The 20045-nt window shown below is 43.8% G+C and overlaps 1 protein-coding gene across 1 annotated transcript in view; it reads right to left on the reverse strand.

The window, feature by feature from the left end:
- Positions 1 to 567: 567 nt before the first annotated feature.
- The window catches only part of ntmt2 (N-terminal Xaa-Pro-Lys N-methyltransferase), a 70417-nt gene continuing 50939 nt past the window's right edge, over positions 568 to 20045 (reverse strand). The window contains exons 3-4 of the mRNA XM_068036463.1: positions 1393 to 1639; positions 568 to 824 (exon numbers count right to left, since the gene is read on the reverse strand). Of these exons, the coding sequence (XP_067892564.1) occupies positions 568 to 824; positions 1393 to 1639 (504 nt within the window). The remainder of the gene's footprint in view (positions 825 to 1392; positions 1640 to 20045) is intronic.

The following is a 20045-nucleotide window of genomic DNA, read 5'->3' on the forward strand; positions in this document are numbered from 1 at the left end:
TTACTTAACAGAGAAGACTGCTTAGCTAAGCTGGGCTAGCTAATATTTCTGCAGACCTAGTCTGTTCCACTCTTCCAATTGATGAAGAGACAATTTAGGATGAATCATCATTACAGAAAACCATTTTAAAAGGTTAAAATAAGGACATTTAAAATGTCCCGCAGTAATTGTCTTATTCTGGAAATGATTTACTCTATTTAATTGTACAAAATACCGATGTTTAAATGACATTACTGCTTGAGGCATAGTGGGACTGAATAATGTTGGTATAGACCTGACAGCTCACTTACCTACTTTGACCATAATTGGTGTGTTGCATGGGAAAGAAAAGTAAAAATGTTATACCTTTCAATCAAATGAAAAACAAATACAACAAAAAAAAATTGGATCCTTGAATTATGTACAAAATGAATGGATGAAACATGCTTTATTACAATGGACTTTCATAGATCAATATATATATTTATCTAATTATCTATTGGATGTGGTATGGACATTTCCCTACCAAGAATCCTGGCCTAATATATGTAGACTGATTGAAGTTAGCAAGTTAGTCAGAAGGAATTACTATTTCAAGGCTAGCATCCACACGGGTACAAATGGTTCAGGGATGTCCAACTGTTTCTCTGCACAGATAATCTCCAGGTCAGCTTTTGCTATGATGTTCCTCAAAATCTCAATCTCCCGGATCACACTACTGTCCGTTTGGTCCAGAACGCATCCCTGACGACCAACATTATCTTTAATGATGATGACTCCATTGTCCTTCAGGCTGAACTTGCATTTTATTAGGAATTCCATCAGGTCCTTATCAGTTAAATGTCCTGCATTGAGAGAAAAATTGTACTGAAAACCTGACCTTTTCAGTGTAGTTTTAATGTGCTTACTTTTTTTCTGTTTCCCTCTCTGGCGCTCTTCCTGTACCATCCTCAGCCAAGAAAGTAAAAAGCCAAGCTTATGCTTGACCATTGCAAATATCATTCTATAATGTACTGTCTTGAGGTGTACAAAGGTGGCATGAGTGATCCTCCCTTCCCTCCTGATGGGGAATACCTTAGACTTTCCTAAGTACCTCTCCAAATTGACATGGCCAGGCTTGATTACTACATATTTTTTTAAAGAATCAAGTTATCTTTGGGTTTTTATCAATTTTGGATCCTGTTAACTGCTCCATCCAATTTTCAATTAGTTAATTTTTCAATGTTCAGCAAATTTCAGCAAAATATAATGGGAATGTGTGACACTTCCAGGAAGTGTGCATTATACACAAGTCTGTCCATTGACTATAATTGGATGCAAAATCTAGTAATAACTTTTAACTGGTAAAGATGTCAGCATAACAGCAGATTTGTTACTGTTGTTACACTCTGCAGTACAGTAGTCATGACTCACCTGTTACCCACTGAATCCAGATAACGTCATATTTTTTAGTGGGAGTGAAGTCCTGTAGGGCAATGCAGAAATAATCCTTCACTTTTGTCACATTTGTTCCTATGTAGGAAAGAGCCTCAAATAAAAAGTTATCCATCATGTCCACCACATCAACAGAGGAGAAAATAGGCAACAGGACATATCTGGTGACTCTGCCAATGCCACAGCCACAATCCAAAGCATATTCAGTATCAGCCTTTCCTGGACCCTATCAAAATTGAACATACATTATTAGCTTATAGTAGATTGATATTGGTCAGGCATATAATCAGAATGTTTATGCACAGATACTGCCTTAAAAGCATCTCTATTGTTATAGACAAGAGATGCATAATATATGACCTTTGTCAAAATCCAGCCTGAAAGGTTGCATATGCCAGTTCTCTATAATCTACTGATTAAATATTGTATTTTCATTCCCAGGACTACTTCAAAGTTTTAGTGTTGTCTTTTATCTTGGAGGTTGTCATGTCCATTTACAATTTATGTCAGTGACTGAGATGAACGGACCAAGTGTAATGTATCCAAGTTTGCCGACGATACAAAGGTAGGTGGGAAAGTAAGTTGTGAGGAGAACTTAAAGAGACTGCAAAGGGATAGGGATAGGTTATGTGAGTGGGAAAAAAACATGGCAGATGGACTATAATGGACATGTGAAGTTATCCATTTTGGTAGGAAAAATAGAAAAGCAAAATCAGTTTTAAATGGTGAGAGGCTGGGAAATGTTGGCATTCAGAGACATCTGGGTGTCCTTGTACCTGAATCACAGAAATTTAACATGCAGGTACAGCAAGCAATTCGGTCTGGCCTACATGTGACTCCAGATCCACAGCAATGTGGTTGACTCTTAAATGCCCTCTGAGATGGCCCTCAGTTCAAGGGCACTTAGGGATGGGCAATAAATGCTGGCCGAGCTAGCAATGCCCACATCCCATGAATGAATAAAAAAAAAGGTATGTTCGCTTTTATCACAAAGAGTTTGGAGTACAAGAGTAAAGAAGTCTTACTACAATTATACAGAGTCTTGATGAGACCACAACTGGAGTACTGTGTCCAGTTTTGGTCGCCTTACCTAAGAAGGATATAATTGCCTTACAGGATGCGCAACGAACGTTCACTAAACTGATTCCTGAAATGGGAGGATTGATTGATGAAGAGAGATTGAGTATACTAGGCCTTTATTCCCTAGAATGTTGAAGAATGAGAGGTGATCTCATTGAAACATATAAAATTCTTAAGGGACTTGACAGGGTACATGCTGGGAGGGTATTTCCCCTGGCTGGGAAGTCTAGAACTAGTGGATCACAGTCCTAGAATAATGGATTGGCCATTTAGGACCAAGATGAGAAGAAATTTCTTCATTGAAAGAGTTGTGAATCTTTGGATTTCTCTACCCAGAGAGCTGTGAATGTTCAGTCATTGAGTATATTCAAGACTGAAATTGATAGATTTTTTGATACTAAGGGAATTAAGAGATATGGGGATAGTACAGGAAGGTAAAGTTGAGGTAGATGATCAGCCATCGTCTTATTGAATGATGAAGCAGACTTGAAGGGCAAGTGACCTATTCCTGCTCCTATTTCTTATGTGGGTCTGTCAGGGAGTGCAAGGAGGATGTGCAGGGGTGGATGGGAGGTAGTGGATCATCTTGCGTTAGAGTCTTTGTGGAGGAAGAGGAATTCTTGTGGAAGGACATGAGACAAAGCAGGTGCCTGGCACTTGCCTGTAAGCAGCCTGGGAATTACATCTTAGGACCCAGCCACAACAATGTAGGCATATTAGAAGAGGTCCAGGTAATTATAGACCGGTGAGCCTGACGTCAGTGGTAGGGAAGCTGCTGGAGAAGATACTGAGGGATAGGATCTATTCCCATTTGGAAGAAAATGGGCTTATCAGTGATAGGCAACATGGTTTTGTGCAGGGAAGGTCATGTCTTACCAACTTAATAGAATTCTTTGAGGAAGTGACAAAGTTGATTGATATGGGAAGGGCTGTAGATGTCATATACATGGACTTCAGTAAGGCGTTTGATAAGGTTCCCCATGGTAGGCTGATGGAGAAAGTGAAGGCGCATGAGGTCCAAGGTGTACTAGCTAGATGGATAAAGAACTGGCTGGGCAACAGGAGACAGAGAGTAGCAGTGGAAGGGAGTTTCTCAAAATGGAGACGTGTGACCAGTGGTGTTCCACAGGGATCCGTGCTGGGACCACTGTTGTTTGTGATATACATAAATGATTTGGAGGAAAGTATAGGTGGTCTGATTAGCAAATTTGCAGACGACACTAAGATTAGTGGAGTAGCAGATAGTGAAGGGGACTGTCAGAGAATACAGCAGAATATAAATAGACTGGAGAGTTGGGCAGAGAAATGGCAGATGGAGTTCAATCAGGGCAAATGCGAGGTGATGCATTTTGGAAGATCCAATTCAAGAGTGAACTATACAGTAAATGGAAAAGTCCTGGGGAAAATTGATGTCCAGAGAGATTTGGGTGTTCAGGTCCATTGTTCCCTGAAGGTGGCAACGCAGGTCAATAGAGTGGTCAAGAAGGCATACGGCATGCTTTCCTTCATCGGACGGGGTATTGAGAACAAGAGTTGGCAGGTCATGTTACAGTTGTATAGGACTTTGGTTCGGCCACATTTGGAATACTGCGTGCAGTTCTGGTCGCCACATTACCAAAAGGATGTGGATGCTTTGGAGAGGGTGCAGAGGAGGTTCACCAGGATGTTGCATGGTATGGAGGGCGCTAGCTATGAAGAGAGGTTGAGTAGATTAGGATTATTTTCATTAGAAAGACGGAGGTTGAGGGGGGACCTGATTGAGGTGTACAAAATCATGAGAGGTATAGACAGGTTGGATAGCAAGAAGCTTTTTCCCAGAGTGGGGGATTCAATTACTAGGGGTCACGAGTTCAAAGTGAGAGGGGAAAAGTTTAGGGGGGATATGCGTGGAAAGTTCTTTACGCAGAGGGTGGTGGGTGCCTGGAACGCGTTGCCAGCGGAGGTGGTAGACGCGGGCACGATAGCGTCTTTTAAGATGTATCTAGACAGATACATGAATGGGCAGGAAGTAAAGAGATACAGACCCTTAGAAAATAGGCAACATGTTTAGATAGAGGATCTGGATCGGCGCAGGCTTGGAGGGCCGAAGGGCCTGTTCCTGTGCTGTAATTTTCTTTGTTCTTTGTTCTTTGTTCTGCCTTCACCACCTTTGTTTTGGCAGGGAAGCAGTCACCAAGTGGTGCTGTCTGCAGACCACGTCCAGCACAAGGACAGTTCCATCTGTTAAAGTTAAAGTTAGGACTGCATTGAACTTTTATGCTACTAGCTCATTTTAAGCCACTACCTGTGACAGTCAATTGTCCGCTGCATTAAGCGGGTTACTGCAGTCTTGTTTGCTAGGAACTACATATTTATCACTTTCCCAATAGAAAATAGGGAATAACTGGAGAGTGGTTAGCATTTCTATCAGGTGGTAGAGTACAGGGACTCAATGGCACCCAAGCAGCCATTTAGGGTGCCATTCACCAACACCATGGCAAAATTGAATCAAAAAGGATTTGATTCCATTAAAAACCTTAAGTGATCTTGGACCCCCAGAATGGAATAAAGCAGCTGACCGCAAGATAGCTTGGCAGCAACCATGATGTTTTCATCTTGTGACAGCTAGTAGTAACAGAGCTCTTTGAAAGAGTAGTAAGAATGGACATTTGGCTGCTGGGAGACCAGAGATTACCTTTGATGTCTAGGCTATTATATAAGTCTAGAAGCCTCATAATGAGGCCACAAAGAAGTTCATCACTCATAGAACATACCATTGGGATGTCGAAGCAGTGCTTCTGATACCTGAACAGATCAGGTAGGACCCTATTCCACAGCCCTGAGAAAGCTTCCAAGGTTAACTTCATTTATTGTATTCTGTACAATATTACCATTGCAAGAGGGAAACTCATGAAGCCAGATGGGCTATATGGCTAACCTTCTTGCATAGAGGCGAGGAGGATGATGTTGAAGAGAAAGAAGAGAAGTAGCACTGGCATGTTCAGGCAGTTTGAGTATGTTGCTCTGCATATTCAATAAATCCTCTTATATGCTTATATAGATATTGGAGCAGCCCTACTATATATTCAGATTTTCCATGCAAGGAACTCTGAATATTCTCAAAGGACTGCATGAAGAACTTCTGCGGATTAATACATGCAGCTTGCTATACAAATCCATAGGTCTCACCACAGCTGCCTTCCTGAACCTTCTTCCTTTGCTGTATTCTGCTGCTATCTCCATTTATTCCTTCTTATTAGTAATAGGTGCTTCAGCCAATGCTCCCTCCTGACTCCCCTATCTAATTCCCCAAAAGAGGATGTTTCTGCAGTGATATTGCTAGTGGAGTCTGGAGTGATTGATAGGTGCTGTGCCGATGGGACTGTTTCCTGCTGCTCTCTAGTGCCAGATTCCTCACCTTGAAAGATCCCTACACATGGAGAAAAAGAACATGAATTGGCACAGGATATGCTACCGATAACTGCACACACAGCGGCCAGTCGAATTTGAAGAGAATCCTCACCTTGTTGAGCTGGTGCCCCAATGAGTAGACTACATTTTAGTCATGTGAAAGGGCAAGCAGTGAACAGGCAAGTAGTTCTTGGAGCTATCTATTGAGTTATTGAGTGAAAGAGATCCTGTCCCTTTGGTTTGTTGACTGTATTGCAGATGTGGCAGAACACTGTAGGTTTGGTTCATGCATTGTGTGGGAATTCTCTTGGTTTGAATGGGCACCACCTGCAGAGGCATTCTGCCTGAGTCCAGAATACTTCGTACTCCCAAGAATGTTGCATTGATGAGACAACATTGTTATAATTGGCCACCTCATATCGTTCATGAAGCTCTCGTTGAAGAATTTCCATCTTCCCTAAAGAGATCCACTTTCCTCAGGACCACATGCTCAGATGAGATCTCCAGACCCTCTGGGAGCTTCTCCTGCCATTTATATTGTGGTCATTAGTAGCATCCAAATTCATCATTGAATTAATGACTCTAAAATCCTCCCATTGCACTATCCAATTGGTTCTTAATTTCTTAATGTTTTTTGTTTTAAGTGTTTTGGCCTGCATTACACACTCTAGCAATCCATTTCATGTGTAAATCATTCTTTAAATGAAGGAGAACTTCCAGATATCAGTCCTAAATTTGCTTTTAATTCGTTTAAACAAGTGGCCTTTTCCTTACTTTTATTTAAAGTATATTTCCATATTTACTTTTTCCATACTATTGATTATCTTAAATACTTCTAAATGATCATCTCTTGGATTTTTTCTTTCAATGCTAATAGCCCAAACTTCTTCTTTCGTCCCTAAGAACTGAAAACTTTTAAGACTAGGTATTGAACTAGTGGTTCTGCTCTAAAGAACATCCATAGCTTTTGATTTAGTGAAATGGAAACAGCATAATGATAGCACGAGATAGCTTGATCATGATTGCCTCTGACTTGTATTCACTGTTTTGGATACAAAGTTCAATTCTATTAACCTTGTCAATTGTTGCTCTGCATTGTTGGATCTTATTGTGCACCCAGTCTACGAAGAATCCTAAGGGTGGAATTTTTTGCTGGCGGCGGGAATCTTGGCGTTGGGGGAAACAAACACCGTGATCCTCGCATCGGCTCTTTTACGGATGGCCTGCTAAGTTTAGTGCCAATCAGGCACTTAACTGGACAACGGCGGGCCTTCCGTACGATTTAGGACCCCGCCGCCAGAAGTCCTGACCTTGCAGAGCTACCGGCCAATCAGAGGCTGGCTGCTGCAGCACCACCACAGAGGCAATGGCTGCTGCTGTACCGAAGAGCGGCACTGGAACCAGGCTTAAGGTAGGTCAGGGCAGGAGGGATCTCACAGGGTGGGGTGGAATAGAGGGTTAGCAGCAAGGGCAGGGGGGTGGCCCTCATTGGCCTCCACTTGCCAATGCCGGGCCCCTCATTCAGGCACTAAGTGCCTTTGAACGAGGGACACCTTCCCTCCCACAGCCGGGAAGCAGCCGTACAGCTTTTCGTGCCGTGCTTCCTGTGTTGAGATAGGGCAACCCGCCACATGGGTAATTGCGGCTGCGGTGGGAAGAGGCCCCTAATTAGGGGTTAATTAAGGGCCTCAATTGACTACATTTCAGCAGAGGCGGGATGCTGGAAGGGTCTCCACCCCCGCCACCATCCCGCCCAATTTTATGCTCTCCCTGCCTCCAAACCTACCGTGTAGGAAAACATAAAATTCGGTCCTAAGTCTTTTTCAGGTTCATCCGCGGCTGTTGCAGTATCATTCATGGGGTATGCATGTTTCCTATTTTTTCTTCTGATATCCAGTACATAACATCCATCTCTTTACATTTCATCAGCCATAGTTCTGCCCATTTGCATAGTTTGTCTGTAATTCCTGATCTTTTTCCTTTAATTTCAATGTGTCTTGGAACCATTCAGTCTCTGGCCAAGAGGTCTTGTGTAGTCTCCTTACATGTACAGACACATGAAACCACAGTGGTTTCAAACATTATAATATTTAGTCATTTGGTAGTATAGAACTTGAGTATTGCTGAAAATAGAGACATGGTGTTGAAGTTTTTTGTCTTGCACTCATCAGAACAACCCACAAGAATACCAATGTAAGGGAAAGCAACAACTTTATATTGTATGAGAAGAGAGTGCTGATTGGTTGGCAAGTGGCAAGTGAACTCTGATTGGTAGAGGCATTGCCATGGAGAATGGAGTTCACTTGCCAACCAATCAGCACTATCTTCTCATACAGTATAAAGTTGTTACCTTCCTTTACATTGGTATTCTTGCAGATTGTCCTGATGAGTGCAAGACGAAAAGCTTCGACAACATGTCTCAAATTTCAACAATATTATAATATTTATGCATCAGTAATTTATTGTGTTATGAAACTGCCTTGTTACTTTCAGTCGATGCTAGTCTATGATATATAAACTTGGGGGCTTTAAACTGCAATTTGGCATGGGCAAAAAAGTAAAAAGGAAAACAGTCACAGAAATGATCCAACTCTAAGAAGGTAATTGCAATATGAATAAAGTTATAGAAATGATGCAAATTAATTTCAAAATGGGATTCATGTGAAACATCTATCAATGCAGTGTCCAAGATGGTGCAATGTTGGGGACCAATCACAGTTTGTAAAAGTAGTCTGAAGTTTGGTTCAAGAGCTCTAATGTGGATATTATATGATTTGGGGTTGTATCAGCTTGTGTGTGGAATCAGACAATACACTGCAAATGTTATACAAAAAAAACTCTCACTAATGCTTGGTGCCAGACTATATATGTTTTTAATTATTCAACACAATTTAATGAAATAGATTGATTACCGCTCTTTGCTAGTGAAAATTTCTTATTTTTCAAAAGAAAAACAATTAAATGGCCAAATTAATTAGGCATAGTAATCGGGGTAATGTATAATGATTCAATCCCACACATTTGAATGGATATGAAGAAATCCCAAAGCAAAAACCAAACAGCTTACGGTTTGAAAAAAAAATGTTTTTTGATGCATCTAACAAATATCTGCATGTGATTTCACCCTCTCAACAGCCTAAAGGCCTGCTCGGGTCTGCAAATGAGACCCGACCCAAGCCCGCTAGAACCCTATCCGAGCCTGACCTGGCCCGAGTCCTTCCATTTTTTCCCGCTCCCGACCCGACCATCAGTTAACTTACCTTCCGTTTTTCACTTTGTTCCTTACCTGCACAGGCTTAAAATAACTGCAGCAAAACCACCTTTAAAGTCCAAAAAGTAAACTAACATTAAAGTCACTTACCGGAGGTGGTGATAGAGCGTGTCCGATCCGACCCGACCCAACCTGAGCCCAAACACCGGACCCGGAAGTGCGACTCGACCCAACCCGAACCTGACACATGTCGTCAGGTCCCGTCGGGTTTGGGTTGGGTAGCGGGCAAATTTGTTAAATCTCTTCTTTATCAAAATCTTCAACAGACTCATGGAGCGAGATTTTAACTCATTCAAAATGTACCCAGTCGCACAGAGTTAAAATTGGACTCCATGCTCTTTTGTCAGTTGGTTATCTGAATCATTTCTAATTTGGGAAATAAGGCCAAACCACTCTGTAAAGTTCTTAAGCACACTCATGTAGTTCTCCACTTTGATAAAGGCAGGCCGCTGACTGAGGGGAGCTCCACATCAAGGAATCAATATAGATTAGGCTCTGGGAGCATAAATTTTTCATTTCTCCACTTTTAGCCTTTTGACCTTTGAGTAATGATTCAGCACAGCAGGGTTTCCTATTATTTGCTGGGTAAAGTGCTGTAGCTTTCTGTACGTGTGTCCGGTAGGAGACTGGCCAAAAAGGAAGCAGCGTAATAGATTCTGAATTTGAAAATACACAGGTTCTGCTGTTGGTGTAGAAGAAAGTAAACATAAAAGGATATTTTTTAATAATGGAAAACAATGCTTCTTCTGAGGTGACAATGATGGATGCTGGGTCGTCCATTGTTGTCTTGGGGAAAGAGAGATAGGTTGACATTTTGAGTAGAACCCATCACCTGAAGAGCAGAGACTTGGCCTACCTTTCTTTTTGGGACATTGACCTGTTGTGCATTTGCAGCAGTTTGTTTTTATTTAATGTTTTTCTAATACATTTCTTTTATCTCTATGTTGACATTCTTTTTTTATGAACATTGCACCCTAGTTCCCTACCCACCTCACCTATATTTCTTACATTCTTCTGCAGACTCCATGTAGCCAAAAAGGCAGGTGAGTGACTATGCATAAGTTTTCTTTTGTTCATTTGAGTATTTGACACAAAACCATGCTTTGAGACTCCAAATCAAACTACTGAGAAATTTACCACATGCAGAGTTTCTGTTTGCCCACCACAGATTAAGCGTATTCAGCCTTAGGGATATACCTCACTTACCTAAGTGCAGAGCGCTTAGGTGTAGCTTGATAAAGCCAAGGCTTAAAGTTCCTCAGGTGTGCACAGGCTTGGTGCTGGAGTTTATAATTGTGCATACTACCAGTAGAGACCACTGGTAAGCCTCCCAATGTCCAGCAATCTTATTTATAATTGCATTTGTCTTCCGGGCTATCTGGAGTTAAATGGGAAACATCCGAGCCTCTAGTGGCACATCTACTCTCTAAGGATCCATTAGAAAAGCAGGTTGACTGTTCAATCATCAGAAGTGTGCTGGTGTGTTGTGGTCCACCAAGGCTCAAATATTAGATTACTGAATGTGCCACAGATCACAGGTTTGGTTCAAATATCCAGTTCCAGACATGCCCCTTGGAGTCAACTCATCTCCTCCCATTGCCAAGAATGATAGTTACTATATGGTTTACTAGACAACATATAAGCCATCAATAGACAGCTACTAAAAGCTCATCACGAGTGGCATTATGTCCAGCACAATTCAACATTCAGTGATGTGTGTCCATACTGTGGTCTGGAGGATGGTGGCAACACAGTCACATATTATAAAGAAAACAAAATATTATATGTATTATGGTAAATTGTGCAGCTTACCATGCCACACATGAATTGCTCTTATGACCTGCTGCCCAAGAGTTTCCCCCTTTGTTATAGCATGAAGATTGCCCTGGTCAAAGTCACTATTATCAGCCTTTGTGACGACAACTGCAGTCAGCAATGTCTCTTTATTTTCCATGACCTCTTTTTTGAATTCATTCATGGGATGTGGGCATCACTGGCTAGGCCAACATTTATTGCCCATCCCTAATTGCCCTTGAGAAGGTGATGGTGAGCTGCCTTCTTGAACCGCTGCAGTCCATGTGAGGTAGGTACACCCACAGTGCTGTTAGGAATTTGACCCAGTGACAGTGAAGGAATGGCGATATAGTTCCAAGTCAGGATGGTGTGTGACTTGGAGGGGAACTTGCAGGTGTGGTGTTTCCATGCATTTGCTGCCCTTGCCCTTCTAGGTGGTAGAGGTCGCGGGTTTGGAAGGTGCCGTCTAAGGAGCCTTGGTGCGTTGCTGCAGTGCAACTTGTAGATGGTACACACTGCTGCCACTGTGCGTCGGTGGTGGGGGGAGTGTATGTTTGTGGATGGGGTGCCAATCAAGCCAGCTGCTTTGTCTTGGATGGTGTCGAGCTTCTTGAGTGTTGTTGAAGATGCACCAATCCAGGCAAGTGGAGAGTATTCCATCACACTCCTAACTTGTGCCTTGTAGATGGTGGACAGGCTTTGGGGAGTCAGGAGGTGAGTTACTCGCCACAGGATTCCTAGCCTCTGACCTGCTCTTGTAGCCACGGTATTTATATGGCTACTCCAGTTCAGTTTCTGGTCAATGGTAGCCCCTAGGATGTTGATAGTGGAGGATTCAGCAATGGTAATGCCATTGAATGTCAAGGGGAGATGGTTAGATTCTCTCTTGTTGGAGATGGTCATTGCCTGGCACTTGTGTGGCATGAATGTTACTTACCACTTATCAGCCCAAGCCTGGATATTGTCCATGTCTTGCTGCATTTCTGCATGGACTGCTTCAGTATCTGAGGAGTTGTGAATGGTGCTGAACATTGTGCAATCATCTGCGAACATCCCCACTTCTGACCTTATGATTGAAAGGTCATTAATGAAGCAGCTGAAGATGGTTGGGCCTGGGACACTACCCTGAGGAAATCCTGCATTGATGTCCTGGAGCTCAGATAATTGACCTCCAACAACCACAACCATCTTCCTTTGCTCTAGGTATGACTCATATCAGCTGAGAGTTTTCCCCCTGATCCCCATTGACTTCAGTTTTGCAAGGGCTCCTTGATGCTGTACTCGGTCAAATGCTGCCTTGATGTCAAGGGCAGTCGCTCTCACCTCGCTTCTTGAGTTCAGCTCTTTTGTCCATGTTTGAACCAAGGCTGTAATGAGGTCAGGAGCTGAGTGGCCCTGGCAGAACCCAAACCGAGCGTAACTGAGCAGGTTATTGCTAAGCAAATGCCGCCTGATGGCATTGTTGATGACACCTTCCATCACTATACTGAAGATTGAGAGTAGACTGTTGGGGCGGTAATTGGCCGGCTTGGACTTGTCCTGCTTTTTGTGTACAGGACATACCTGGGCAATCTTCTACATTGCCAGATAGATGCCAGTGTTGTAGCTGTACTGGAACAGCTTGGCTAGGGGCACGGCAAGTTCTGGAGCACAGGTCTTCTGTCCTATTGCCGGAATATTGTCAGGGCACATAGCCTTTGCTGTATCCAGTACCTTCAGTCGTTTCTTGATATCTCTGTGCCATTTGACACCAATGTCCATTTCATGCTCTTAACTGTCACAACACAGTCAGCATGACTCCTGCAATGCTTTCTTTTCCCATCCTTCATGGTCAACTTGGATGAATCCCTACCCTCCATTCTTACCCCCTCCATTTCCGTGTCTGCATGCTGCCCTTGGTGACTTAATTTGTAAGCATTAGTTCAGCTTTTACATGTGTGTGGATGACATCTATATCTGTATCCCTACCAACACCCCCTCCCCCCGTGATTCCTCGACCACAGATTAACTGGCATCAATTCCTGTAAAAGCAACAAGTTCAATTCACTCAACCTCAGCAAGATTGAAGACATGCCATTTGGGTCTACACCCGAGCTTTTAAATCGATTCATTCCCTCCAATGCCCATTTTGGCTGAGCCTGATTAAAACAACAGCAAATAATAGTTTAATCCTAAATTGCACTTCAGATCCCACATCCATGCTACCATCACGACACTGTCACAAAAAAGTACTATGTCGAATGATGATTTTTTTAATCCACCAGCTGGAAACCTGAACTAAATTTAAATGAAAAAGAAACAGATAAAAGGTGGCTCTATTAGCAGCTAAGATGTCCACCCCAATTTGCATCACTATACCCCACATTCCAATGCATTGAGGTGGAGATGAATAGTCTGCACAGTCCTGATTGAATCTGATTGAACTACCTATCCTGCTCCCATTAGCAAGACATTAAGGCCATCACTTGGACATTAAACTGGTGGAAACAAATCACTCAAGCCCATTCACTTGAACAATGGGACCCTGGTTGAGAGAAGGGAATTCCAAGACATGGGCTGATTAAGTTAGAGTCATAGAGTCATAGAGTCATACAGCACAGAAACAGGCCCTTCGGCCCATCGTGCCTGTGCCGGCCATCAAGCACCTACCTATTCTAATCCCATTTTCCAGCCTTGTATGCTATGGCATTTCAAGTGCTCATCTAAATACTTCTTAAATGTTGTGAGGGTTCCTGCCTCTACCACCTCTTCAGACAGTGCGTTCCAGATTCCAACCACCCTCTGGGTGAAATTTTTTTTCCTCAAATCCCCTCTAAACCTCTTGCCCCTTACCTTATATCTATGCCCCCTGGTTATTGACACCTCCGCTAAGGGAAAAAGTTCCTTTCTATCTAACCTATCAATGCCCCTCATAATTTTGTATACCTCAATCATGTCCCCCCTCAGCCTTCTCTGCTCTAAGGAAAACAACCCTAGCCTTTTCAGTCTCTCTTCATAGCTGAAATGCTACAGCACAGGCAACACACCGGTGAATCTCCCCTGCACTCCCTCCAGTGCAATCATATCCTTCCTATAGTGGGTGCCCAGAACTGTACACAGTACTCCAGCTGTGGCCTAACTAGCATTTTATACAGCTCCATCATAACCTCCCTGTTCTTATATTCTATGTCCCGGCTAATAAAGGCAAGTATCCCATATGCCTTCCTAACCACCTTATCTACCTGTGCTGCTGCCTTCAGTGATCTGTGGACAAGTACACCAAGGTCCCTCTGACCCTCTGTACTTTCTTGGGTCCTACCATCCATTGTATATTCCCTTACCTTGTTAGTCCTCCCAAAATGCATCACCTCACACTTCACAGGATTAAATTCCATTTGCCACTGCTCCGCCCATCTTACCAGCCCATCTATATCGTCCTGTAATCTAAGGCTTTCCTCCTCACTATTTATGACACCACCAATTTTCGTGTCAACTGTGAACTTACTGATCATATCTCTAACATTCACGTCTAAATCATGAATGTACACTGAAAACAGCAAGGGTCCCAACACCGATCCCTGTGGTACACCACTGGTCACAGGCTTCCACTCACAGAAACAACCTTCAACCATCACCCTCTGCCTCCTGCCACTAAGCCAATTTTGCATCCAATTTGCCAAATTGCCCTGGATCCCATGGGCTCTTACCTTCTTACTCAATATCCCATGCGGGACCTTATCAAAAGCCTTACTGAAGTCCATGTGGATTACATCAACTGCTTTACCCTCATCAACACATTGAGTCACCTCCTCGGAAAATTCAATCAAGTTAGTCAGACACGCTCTTCCCCTGACAAAGCCATGCTGACTATCCCTGATTAATCCCTGCCTCTCCAAGTGGAGATTAATTCTGTCCCTCAGAATTTTTTCCAATAGTTTCTCAACTACTGATGTTAGACTCACTAGCCTGTAATTACCTGGTTTATCCTTGCTACCCTTCTTGAATAATGGTACCACATTCGCTGTCCTCCAGTCCTCTGATACCTCTCTGTGGCCAGAGAGGATTTGAAAATTTGTGTCAGCGCTCCTGGTATCTCAACCTGGGATACATCTCATCTGGGCCTGGGGATTTAACCACTTTTAAGCCCGCTAAAATAGCCAATACTTCCTCCCTTTCAATACTAATATGTTCAAGTATATCACAATCCCCCTCCCTGATCTCTACACCTACTTCGTCCTTCTCCATATTGAACACAGATGAAAAGTAATCATTTAAAACCTCACCTGTATCCTCCGGTTCCACACACAGATTGCCACTTTGGTCCCTAATGGGCCCTACTCTTTCCCTGCTTATCCTCTTGCCCTTAGTATACTTGTAAAATGCCTTAGGATTTTCCTTTATCTTGTCCGCCATGTCCACTCTTCGCTCTCCTAATTACTTTTTTAAGTACCCCGCTACACTTTCTATACTCCTCTAGGGCCTCCGCTGTCTGCAACGCACTGACTCTGCCATAAACCTCCTTTTTTTTCTCTGATCCAATCCTCTTTAGCCCTTGACATCCAGGGTTCCCTGGACTTGGTGGTCATACCCTTCACCTTAACGGGTACATGTTGGCTCTGAACCCTCACTATTTCCTCTTTGAATGACTCCCACTGGTCTGATGTAGACTTTCCTACAAGTAGCTGCTCCCAGTCCACTTTGGCCAGATTCTGTTTTATCATACTGAAACTGGCCTTCCCCCAATTCAGTACCTTTATTTCTGGTCCATCTTTTTCCTTTTCCATAACAACCTTATATCTTACAGAGTTATGGTCACTATCCCCGAAATGTTCCCCCACTGACACTTCTACCACTTGTCCAGCTTCATTCCCTAGGATTAGGTCCAGTACTGCCCCTTATCTTGCAGGACTATCTACATACTGGCTCAAAAAGCTCTCCTGTTTGCATTTTAAGAATTCCGCCCCCTTTAAGCCTTTTGCACTAAGACTATCCCAGTTGATATTAGGGAAGTTGAAATCTCCTACTATTATTATCCTATTATTTTTACACCTCTCTGAGATTTGCCTACACATCTGCTCCTCCATCTCTCCCTGACTGTTTGAAGGCCTGTAGTACACTCCCAGCCAAGTGATTGCCCCCTTTTTGTTTTTAAGTTGTACCCATATGGCCTCATTAGAAGAACCTTCTAAGATGTCATCCCTCCTTACTGCAGTAATTGACTCCTTAATCAACAGTGCAATACCATCTCCTCTTTTATCTCCTCCCCTGTCATGGCTGAAGATTCTATACCCTGGAATATTGAACTGCCAGTCCTGCCCCTCTTCAACCATGTCTCTGTGATGGCAATAATATCATAATCCCATGTGCTAATCAATGCCCTCAATTCATCTACCTTACTAGTAAGATTCCTTGCATTAAAATAGATGCAATACAGCCTTGCATTTTTCACTTGTGCCTTAACAGGTCGATATTTGCTCCGCCTTCCAGACTGACTCTGTTTCTCTTCTTTATTTGACTGTGCATCACCCCTTACTGCACCTCCACTCTGTATCCCATCCCCCTGCCAAATTAGTTTAAACCCCCCCCCCCCCCCCCCAACAGCACTAGCAAACCTTCCAGCAAGGATGTTGGTCCTGTTCCAGTTCAGGTGCAACCCGTCCAACTTGTACAGGTCCCACCTTTGCCAGAAACAGTCCCAGTGATCCAGGAAACTAAAGCCTTCCCTCCTGCACCATCTCTTCAGCCACGTATTCAATTGCTCTATCCTCCTATTCCTATACTCACTAGCATGTGGCACCGGGAGTAATCCAGAGATTAGAACCTTTGAGGTCCTGCTTTTTAATCTGCTACCAGCTCCCTAAATTTTTGTTGCAGGACCTCATCCCTCTTTCTTACCTATGTTGTTGGTACCACAACCTCTGACTGTTCACCCTCCCCTTTCAGAATGTCCTGCAGCCATCTCCCCCAACAGTATCCAAAGTGGAAAATCTGTTAGAAAGGGAGATGGACCCAGGAGACTCCTGCACTACCTGCCTAATTCTTCTACTCTGCCTGGCAGTCACCCATTCCCTTTCTGTCTGAGCGGTCTTTACCTGCGGTGTGACCACCTCCCTATACGTGTTATCCACGATGATCTCAGCCTCGCAGATGCTCCACAGTGTCTCCAGCCGCTGCTTCAGATCCAAAACACAGATTTTGAGTAGCTGCAGCTGGAGACACTTCCTGCACACGTGTTCGCCCTGTAAGTGTCCCTGACTTCCCACATTGCACAGGAGGAGCACTCCACGTTGCCGAGCTGCCCTGCCATGACTTACCCTTAATTTAACTTATCCCCTTAAATTACCCAACAATTAGATTATTTACACTAGCGACCTTGATTCCCTAAAAAAAACACTACCTACTATATGAAAAAACTGATTATGTTCCCCGCAGGTTTACTCTCATACTCTATTTTCCCCCACTTAATCAACCTCTTTGTCCTCCTTTGCTGAATTCTAAACTGTTCCAATCCTCAGACTTGCTGCTTTTTCTGGCAATTTTATATGCCTCCTCTTTGGATCTAATACCATCCCTAATATCTTTTGTAAGCCACAGTTAAGCCACCTTTCTGGTTTTATTTTTGCGCCAGACAGGAATGAATAATTGTTGTAATTCATGCACACGTTCTTTAAATATTATCCCTTGCCTATCCACCGTCAACCATTTTAGTAAAGTTCCCCAATCTAACATAGCCAACTCGCGCCTCATTTTTAAAAAAATTCATTCATAGAATGTGGGCGTGACTGGCTATGCCAGCATTTATTGCCCATCCCTAATTGCCCTTGAGAAGGTGGTGGTGTGCTGCCTTCTTGAACCGCTGCAGTCCATGTGCTGTTAGGAAGGGAGTTCCAGGATTTTGACCCAGCGACAGTGAAGGAACAGCGATATAGTTCCAAGTCAGGATGGTGTGTGACCTGGACGGGAACTTGCAGGTGGTGATGTTCCCATGCATCTGCTGCTCTTTTCCTTCGAGATGGTAGAGATCGTGGGTTTGGCAGGTGCTGGCTAAGCAGCTTTGGTGCGTTGCTGCAGTGCATCTTGTAGATGGTACACACTGCTGCCACTGTGCTTTGGTGGTGGAGGGAGTGAATGTTTGTGGATGGGGTGCCAATCAAGCGGGCTGCTTTGTTTTGGATCGTGTCAAGCTTCTTGAGTGTTGTTGGAGCTGCACCCATCCAGGCAAGTGGAGAATATTCCATCACACTTCTGACTTGTGCCTTGTAGATGGTGGACAGGCTTTGGGGAGTCAGGAGGTGAGTTACTCACCGCAGGATTCCTAGCCTCTGACCTGCTCTTGTAGCCACGTTATTTATATGGCTGCTCCAGTTCAGTTTCTGGGTAGCCCCTAGGATGTTGATAGTGGGGGATTCAGCGATGGTAATGCCATTAAATGTCATGGGGAGTTGGTTAGATTCTCTCTTGTTGGAGATGGTCATTGCCTAGCACTTGTGTGGTGCGAATGTTACTTGCCACTTATCAGCCCAAGCCTAGATATTGTCCAGGTCTTGCTGCATTTCTACACAGACTGCTTCAGAATTTGAGGAGTCGCAAATGGTGCTGAACATTGTGCAATCATCAACCTTATGATTGAAGGAAGGTCATTGATGAAGCAGCTGAAGATGGTTGGGCCTAGGACACTACCCTGAGGACTTCCTGCAATGATGTCCTGGAGCTCAGATGATTGACCTCCAACAACCACAGCCATCCTCCTTTGTGCTAAGTATGACTCCAACCAGCAGAGAGTTTTCCCCCTGATTCCCATTGACTCCAGTTTTGCTAGGGCTCCTTTATGCCATACTCGGTCAAATGCTGCCTTGATGTCAAAGGCAGTCAATCTCACCTCCCCTCTTGAGTTCAGCTCTTTTGTCCATATTTGAACCAAGGCTGTAATGAGGTCAGGAGCTGAGTGGCCCTGGCGGAACACAAACTGAGCATCACTGAGCAGGTTATTGCTAAGCAAGTGCTGCTTGATAGCACTGTTGACGACACCTTTCATCACTTTACTGATGATTGAGAGTAGACTGATGGGGCGATAATTGGCCTGGTTGGACTTGTCCTGCTTTTTGTATACAGGACATACCTGGGCAATTTTCCACATTGCCAGGTAGATGCCAGTGTTGTAGCTATACTGGAACAACTTGGCTAGGGGTGTGGCAAGTTCTGGAGCACAAGTCTTCAGTACTATTGCCGGAATATTGTCAGGGCTCATAGCCTTTGCAGTATCCAGTGCCTTCAGTCGTTTCTTGATATCACGAATTGAATTGGCTGAAGTCTGGCATTTGTAATGCTGGGAACTTCAGGAGAGGGCCGAGATGGATCAGCACTTCTGGCTGAAGATTGTTGCAAATGCTTCAGTCTTATCTTTCGCACTGATGTGCTGGGCTCCCCCATCATTGAGGATGGGGATATTTGTGGAGCTACCTCCTCCAGTTAGTTGTTTAATTGTCTACCGCCATTCATGACTGGATGTGGCAGGACTGCAGAGCTTAGATCTGATCCGTTGCTTCTGGGATTGCTTTGCTCTGTCTATCGCATGCTGCTTATGCAGTTTGGCATGCAAGTAGTCCTGTTTTGTAGCTTCACCAGGTTGACACCTCATTTTAAGGTATGCCTGGTGCTGCTCATGGCATGCTCTCCTGCACTTTTCGTTGAACCAGGGTTGGTCTCCTGGCTTGATTTGAATGGTAGAGTGGGGGATATGCTGGGCCATGAGGTTACAAATTGTGGTTGAGTACAATTCTGCTGCTGCTGATGGCCCACAGCGCCTCATGGATGCCGAGTTTTGCATTGCTAGATCTGTTCGAAATCTGTCGCTTTTAGCACAGTGATAGTGCCACACAACACGGATGGTATCCTCAATGTGAAGACGGGACTTCGTCTCCACAAGGACTGTGCGGTGGTCACTCCTACCAATACTGCCATGGACAGATGCATCTGCAGCAGGCAGATTGGTGAGGACAAGGTCAAGTATGTTTTTCCCTCTTGTTGGTTCCCTCACCACCTGCCGCAGACCCACTCTAACAGCTATGTCTTTTCGTACTCGGCGAGCTCGGTCATAGCTTCGCAGTTTCCTTTATTT

This window comes from Heterodontus francisci, chromosome 8 (genome assembly GCF_036365525.1).
Source record: "Heterodontus francisci isolate sHetFra1 chromosome 8, sHetFra1.hap1, whole genome shotgun sequence".
Taxonomy (NCBI): domain Eukaryota; kingdom Metazoa; phylum Chordata; class Chondrichthyes; order Heterodontiformes; family Heterodontidae; genus Heterodontus; species Heterodontus francisci.